At 44.7% G+C, this 7,182-nt stretch overlaps 1 protein-coding gene across 1 annotated transcript; it reads right to left on the minus strand.

The window, feature by feature from the left end:
- Positions 1-3,891: 3,891 nt before the first annotated feature.
- Positions 3,892-6,944, minus strand: ZNF132 (zinc finger protein 132). The gene is given in 3 exon segments (XM_047791417.1): positions 3,892-5,157; positions 5,394-6,245; positions 6,941-6,944. Coding segments are annotated over 3 exon segments (1,830 nt in total). The 3' UTR covers positions 3,892-4,183.
- Positions 6,945-7,182: the final 238 nt, after the last annotated feature.

A 7,182-nucleotide genomic window follows, 5' to 3' on the forward strand; every position in this document is an offset into this window, starting at 1 on the left:
CAGGATGTTGTTCCACTGTCTTGCTTGTATTATTTCTGAGAAGTCTGCTATCATTCTTTTCTTTATTGCTCCATATACATAATGGTTTTTCCTCTCATTGCTTTCAATACTTTGTTATGGGGTTGGCAGTTCCCTGATTATGTTTCAAGGGGCACTAGGTTTCACTTTCTGGGCTCTTGATTCTACCCTCTGAGTCTTCCTTCCTTGCTTATGAAAGGTAGCATATGTTTGCAGGTAAGTAGTTAACCAGCCTGCTTCTTGGCAGTAGAATTTTCAGGGCACTTTTTATCTCCCTTTTGATCCAACCTGCTGGTGTCTTGTCTGATACATTTTCTCAGCCACATACATTTTTCTCTACCTTTGGCTTCTGCTGACAGCTGGGGAACAGTGCTCATAATCTAAGGGCTGTGATTTGATCAAGAGGATATGTGTGGCACACCAGTCTCTTGAGGGGCTGCTTGTATGAATTCTCAGAACTTATGAGGTGTTATAAAAAGGTTGCCAGTCATACCCTGGCTTTTTCTGTATAGCCCACATTGCTGACAGCTTGGAAACCATCTTTTAATTTTAGTGTTGTCTGCTGTCTAGAAGACTGAGAGGTTTAACTATCACCATTCCTTCTTACTCTATTGTCTTATAGTTCTTCCCTAACTTATCTTCTCTTATATTTTAGCAGCAAGAAGAAACCGGGGGGCACCTTGGCTTGGCACTGTCCTTGGTGACATAATCACATTTATCATTACAAGTTCTGCTTTCCACATACCAGCAGGAGACAGTTTTGCTCACCTTTCTGCCATTACATAACAAGGTTTCCAGTTTCTTCCCATTGTGGCTCAGCAGTAACAAACCCAACTAGAATACATGAGGATGCAAGTTGGAACCGTGGCCTCACTCAGTGGGTTAAGGTCCTGGCCTTGCTGTGAGCTGCGGCACAGTTCACATACATGGCTTGAGTGCCTTGTTGCTGTGGCTGTGGCATACGCTGGCAGCTGCAGCTCCAATTTGACCCCGAGCCCAGGAAATTCCATATGCTGTAAGCATGGCCCTAAAAAAATAAATAAGTTTCCACTTCCTTCTGAGTTCTCACCTGTAGTTTCCTCCAATCAGATTTTTACCAACAGTTGATTTGTGTAAGTTGGGCACTTTCTACATATTACTCAAAAATCTTTCAGCTTCTTGGAGTTCTCCTTGTGGCTAAGCAGTAATGAACCCAACTAGTATCTATGAGGATGCAGATTTGATCCCTGGCCTCGCTCAGTGGATTAAGGATCTGACATCACTGTGAACTGCAGTGTAAGTCTCAGACATGGCTGGGATCCTGAGGTGCTGTGGCTGTAGTGTAGGCCGGCAGCTACCACTCTGATCTGACCCCCAGCCTGGGAACTTCCATATGCCATGGGTATGGCCCTAAGAAGACCAATAAAAAAAAAAATCTTTCAGCTTTTTTTTTTTGACCATGTCTATAAGCATGTGGACGTTCTGAGGCTAAGGATCAAACCTGCGCCACAGCTGTAACCAGAGCCTTACCAGTTACAACACTAGATCTTTAACCAACCCACTGAGCCACGAAGAATGCTTCAGCTTTTAGCTGCTGCTCACAAAGCCTAGACCACATTTAGATATAAGTTACATCTACACTCAACTTGCAAGTATTAACTAATCACCACAGATTTGAAGACTGCATTTCTCTGTCGTTTCTCTGTGTCAGGAATTCAGGCACAGATTAGCTGGTTCCTCTGCTTTAGGTCTTAAGAACCTGAAATCAAGGTCTTGGTGTGAAGGCCCTTCCAGGTTCACCTGATCATTAGCAGCATTCAGTTCCCTGTGCTTGTAAGACGTGAGCGCTTCAGATTTTTCTTCTTTGAAACCTGCAGGCTGCCAGCAGTTTTTAAAGGCCACCCCTAGTTCCTTGTCATGTGGGTTTCCCCAGTATGATCATCTACTTCATTAAGGAAGCAATGAGACTCTATCCAGTACTGAGTCGCTAGCAAGATGGAGCACATTATTTAATGTAACTGCTGGAGTGAACCCCGCCCCTTTTGCTGTTTTCTATTGATAAACAAATCACTCAAAAGAATAAATTCAAACTCAATCCCAAAATCCCAAAGATTTTGTTTTGCAGAAATAGAAAAATCCAAAGAAAAATAAATTTAAAAATATTAGAAACCAATAAGTAGAAAATCTATATTCAAATTCATATCAAATTTCAAGAGACTCTGACTTGTCAAAATAATATTGAAGGAGTTCCCGTTGTGACTCAGTGGTTAAGGAACCTGACTAGGAACCATGAGGTTGCAGGTTTGATCCCTGGCCTTGCTTAGTGGGTTAAGGATCCGGTGTTGCTGTGAACTGTGGTATAGATCACAGGCATGGCTGGGATCCCGAGTTGCTGTGGCTGTGGCCTAGGCTGGCGATTACAGCTCCGATTAGACCCCTAGCCTGGGAACCTCCATATGCTGCGGGTGCAGCCCTAAAAAAACCAAAAAGACAAACAAACAAATATTGAATAATAAGAACAAAATTGGAGGACTCACACTACCTGATTTCAAAATTTACCACAAAGGTACAGTAATCAAAACAGTGTGATACTAGCATGAAGATAGACATTTGGACCAACTGAGTAAACTAAAGAACCCAAGAATAAACCCTCAAATATGGGGACAAATGATTTGCAAGAAAAGAGCCAAGATATCTTTGGGGATAGAAGAGTCTTTTCAACAAGTGGTGGTGAGTAAACTGGATATCCACATGCAAAAGAACTATGTTGTAGCCTCATTTTATACTATACACAAAAATTAACTCAAAATGGATCAAACACCTAAAAACTTAAGAGCTAAAACCATAAAGCTCTTAGAAGAAAACAAAGGGGAAGAGCTTCATGATGTTATATCTGGAAATGATTTCTTCAGTATCACCCTGAAGGCATAGGCAACAAAAGAATAAATAGACAAATTAGACTTCATCAGAATTTAAAGCTTTTGCACATCAGAGAACACAACCAGCAAAGTACAAAAGGGAAACCCTTACTTTCCCCTGGAAATGCTGATTCCACAGACCATTCTTGTGTTGAAGACTAACATCATTCTTCCTCTGGAGAGTCCTGGGTTCTCAGGTAACTATGTTCACCCTTCCTTTGGTTTCTCCAGGTCTTTCAGACAGCAGTTCAAAGTAGGACACAAGAGGACAGTGAGCAACTCCTTCCATTCCTACTCTCCATTATCCAAGGCATATGCTGTTGGGTGCCCCCTGCCAGCCATCCTGCACGCTACCCAGTTCTGTTCTCAACCAGACCCATCACAACTTGCAGAATTAAAGGTGATTTGGCCACTAGTCTTTATTATTACACAGTAAAAGGCAGACCAAGGTGGGTGGTTCCAGGAGTGGATGATTCATGGGCTCATTGGACACATCCCTGGGATTATATGCAGACTTAACTACATCCATGAGGAATGTGCATCTTCCAAAGACCAAATTGCATATCCCTCCAGGCCTCTCAACCAACCTGGGGTCACTTCACTCCCTAACCCTCTCAGAGGCAATGGGAATGAAGCCATGCCAATAAGCCTAGGACAATCCCAGTTCCCTCCAGGAAAGAAGGGAAGCACAGGGAGTTGTTTTCTCCATGTATATGTAGATTACTGCTGCTAATATCTGGATCCAGTCAGCTGGAAAGAGGTTTATGCTGTAGAGGGGAGATAGTATGGCTAGGTTCCTGTGCTGTTTAGAAAGGGCAGAGTTGCTTCTGAAGGCTCTTCCACATTACCAACACATGTAAGTAATTACACTTTTTTTTTTTTTTTTTTTTTTTTTTGGCCACCTTGGGGCACATGGATTTCCCAGGCCAGGGATCAATCTGAGTTGCAGTTGTGACCTACACCAGACCTGTGGCAATACTGTATCCTTAATCCACTAGGCCAGGCTGGGGATCAAACTGGCATCCCAGAATTTTAGAGACTGCCACTGATCTTGTTGCACCACAGTGGGAACTCCAGGTAATTTCCCTGTGGATATGCTGCTGCATTAAGTTTGACGTGGCTGAAGATTTTCTCGCAAATACTATTTTCATAAAGTTTCACTCAGGTATGAATCCTTTTATGCTGAGCAAGCTTGCAGAGGCGGCTGAAGATTTCCCCACAGCTACTGCACTCGTGTAAGTCCTCTCTCTAGTGTGAACTATCTGGTGTCAAACAAGTGTGGATCTTTCACTGAAGGCTTTTCCACATTGGCTGCACTCATGAGGCCTTTCTTGTGTGTGAACTCTCCCGCATTCACTGCACTCATAAGGCCTTTTCCCAGTGTGAATTCTCCAGTGATAAATGAGGCTGGACTTGCGGCTAAAGAATTTTCCACATTCAGTGCACTTATAAGGCTTTTCTCCAGTGTGAACTTTCTGATGTTTAATGAGAATGGAGTTTTGGCTGAAGAACTTCCCACATGCATTACATTCATAAGGCCTTTCTCTTGTGTGAACTCTCCAGTGCTCAATGAGACTGGAACTGTGAGCAAAGGCTTTCCCACATTCACTGCACTTATAACGCCTTTCTCCAGTGTGAATTCTCCAGTGCTGAATCAGGCTGGAGTTGCGACTGAAGGATTTTCAACATTCACTGCACTCATAGCATCTTTGCCCAGTATGTACTTTCTGGTGCTGAGTGAGTATGGAGCTATTGCCAAATGCTTTGCCACATTCACTGCATCCAAAAGGCCGTTCTCCAGTGTGAACTTTCTGATGTCGAAAGAGGTGGGAGCTTTGGCTAAAATCTCTCCCACATTCGATGAATTCAAAAGGCTGTTCTCCGGTGTGAACTTTCTGATGCTGAGCAAGGTTGGAGTTACTGTTAAAAGCTCTTCCACACTCATTGCACTCAAAAGGCCTTTCTCCAGTGTGAACTCTCCAGTGCTGAATGAGAGCAGAGCTGCGGCTGAAGGCTTTACTGCATTCATTGCATGCATAAGGTCTTACTTGGTTGTGAACTTTCTGGTGCCGAAGGAAATTGGAGCTTTGGCTGAAGGCTCTTCCACATTTGCTGCACTCAAAAGGTCTTTCTCCAGTGTGAACTTTTTCATGCCGAGTGAGGTGTGACCTGTTATTGAAAGCTTTCCCGCATTCATTGCACTTGTAAGGCCTTTCTCCTGTGTGAATTCTTTTTTTTGTCTTTTTTTTTTTTTTGCTATTTCTTGGGCCACTCCCATGGCATATGGAGATTCCCAGGCTAGGGGTCCAATTGGAGCTGTAGCCACCGGCCTACGCCAGAGCCACAGCAACTCGGGATCCGAGCCGCGTCTGCAACCTACACCACAGCTCATGGCAACGCCGGATCGTCAACCCACTGAGCAAGGGCAGGGACTGAACCCGCAACCTCATGGTTCCTAGTCGGATTCGTTAACCACTGCGCTACGACGGGAACTCCCTCCTGTGTGAATTCTATGGTGATGAACAAGTATGAGTTTGTGGCTGAAGGTTTTCCCACAGTTGCTGCACTCCTATTTTACTCCACTGTAAAATTTCTGATGCTTCCTCAGTTTAGATGGGTGACTAAAGGCCTACCCACACTCCTCACATACATGAGATGTTTCTCCAGTGTGAAATTTTTGGTCATTAACTAGGGTTGATTTCTCCTCTAAGGAATTTCCAATTCTTGGGTGTCTAACTATCTCTTCAGAGTTAGTTCTCAGGTGGTTGAGCAAGATGGAACCCTTCTGGAAGGCTTTTCCACAGCCACTGCACTTGAAGGGCTTCTGTGAGCTATGGACTTCTGGGAGCTGTCCATGATTGGAACAGTGTGGTAAGGCCTCCTTGCACTTTGTGCTGCTACGTGGCTTCCCACTGCCATCAGCCTTTGGCTTCTGGAGGAGGTTATTGCTGTCCAAGACATCCTTACCACATAACCCAAAGGTGAATGGCTTCTCTGACAGGCAGACTATTGAGCTCTCCACTAGTAAGTCCCTGTCCTTGTACCTTCTGAAGGGCTTTTCTCCACTGTGCTCCTTCTGATGTTGGTGAAGGTTTGCACTGAACCAAAACTCTCTTCCACATGCTACACATGTGTAGGGAGTCTCCTCAGCATGTGTTTCCTGATGTTCATGCAAATGCAGAATGTCTTTAAAGAATGGGTCACGCATGTCACAGTTGTTAGCCTTCTGGGTGGAAGGATGCACACTGGGAACCCTGACATGTGCTACCACTTCTACTGAAGCATTCTGCTTGGAACCTACCTCCTCATCTTTCAATCCATGCCAACAACCTGAAAGCCAAGCAATTTCTGGTTAACTAAGGTTCCACTTAGTGGAAAGGGTGACTTCATTAGAAATGTATGACCAGGAGTTCCCGCCGTGGCGCAGTGGTGAATGAATCTGACTAGGTACCATGAGGTTGCAGGTTTGATCCCTGCCCTTGCTCATCGGGTTAAGGATCTGGCATTGCCATGAGCTGTGGTGTAGGTCGCAGACTCGGCTCGGATTCCGTGTTGCTGTGGCTCTGGCATAGGCCGGTGGCTACAGCTCCGATTCGACCCCTAGCCTGGGAACCTCCATATGCTGCGGGAGCAGCCCAAGAAATGGCAAAAAAAAAGGAAAAAAATGTATGACCAGAGTTCCCATTATCGCTCAGCAGAAATGAATCCAACTAGGCACCATGAAGTTGTGGGTTTGATCCCTGGCCTCGCTCAGTGGGTTAAGGATCTGGTGTTGCCGTGAGCTGTAGTGTAGGTCACAGACTCGGCTTGGATCTGGCATTGCTGTGGCTCTGGCTTAGTCTGGCAGCTGCAGCTCCAATTAGACCCTAGCCTGGGAATCTCCAGGTGCCATGGGTGTGGCCCTAGAAAAAGACAAAAAAGACACACCCCCCCCCAAAAAAAAAAGAAAGAAAAATGTATGACCAATAGGAATGGGCCCAAGGGTTTGCTGACAGAACAGAGGGGTCAGAGTAAGAGTGGAAGACCCATTGTGCTGGACAGGGCCCAGCCAAGCCACAGAGTAAAGGAAGCTTCACCAGAGGCAAGGACATATAAGCAACATTTCTTAAAAAATGGTAGACATACACAAATGGCCAATGAGCACATGAAAAGATGCTCAGCAGCATTAGTCATTAAAGAAATTCAAACTCAAACCCTCAGCTATAAAAAAGGCAGTAACAAGTACTATTGAGAGGGTAGAGAAATAAGAATACTCATACACTACAGT

Source organism: Phacochoerus africanus, chromosome 8, assembly GCF_016906955.1.
Source record: "Phacochoerus africanus isolate WHEZ1 chromosome 8, ROS_Pafr_v1, whole genome shotgun sequence".
Lineage (NCBI taxonomy): Eukaryota > Metazoa > Chordata > Mammalia > Artiodactyla > Suidae > Phacochoerus > Phacochoerus africanus.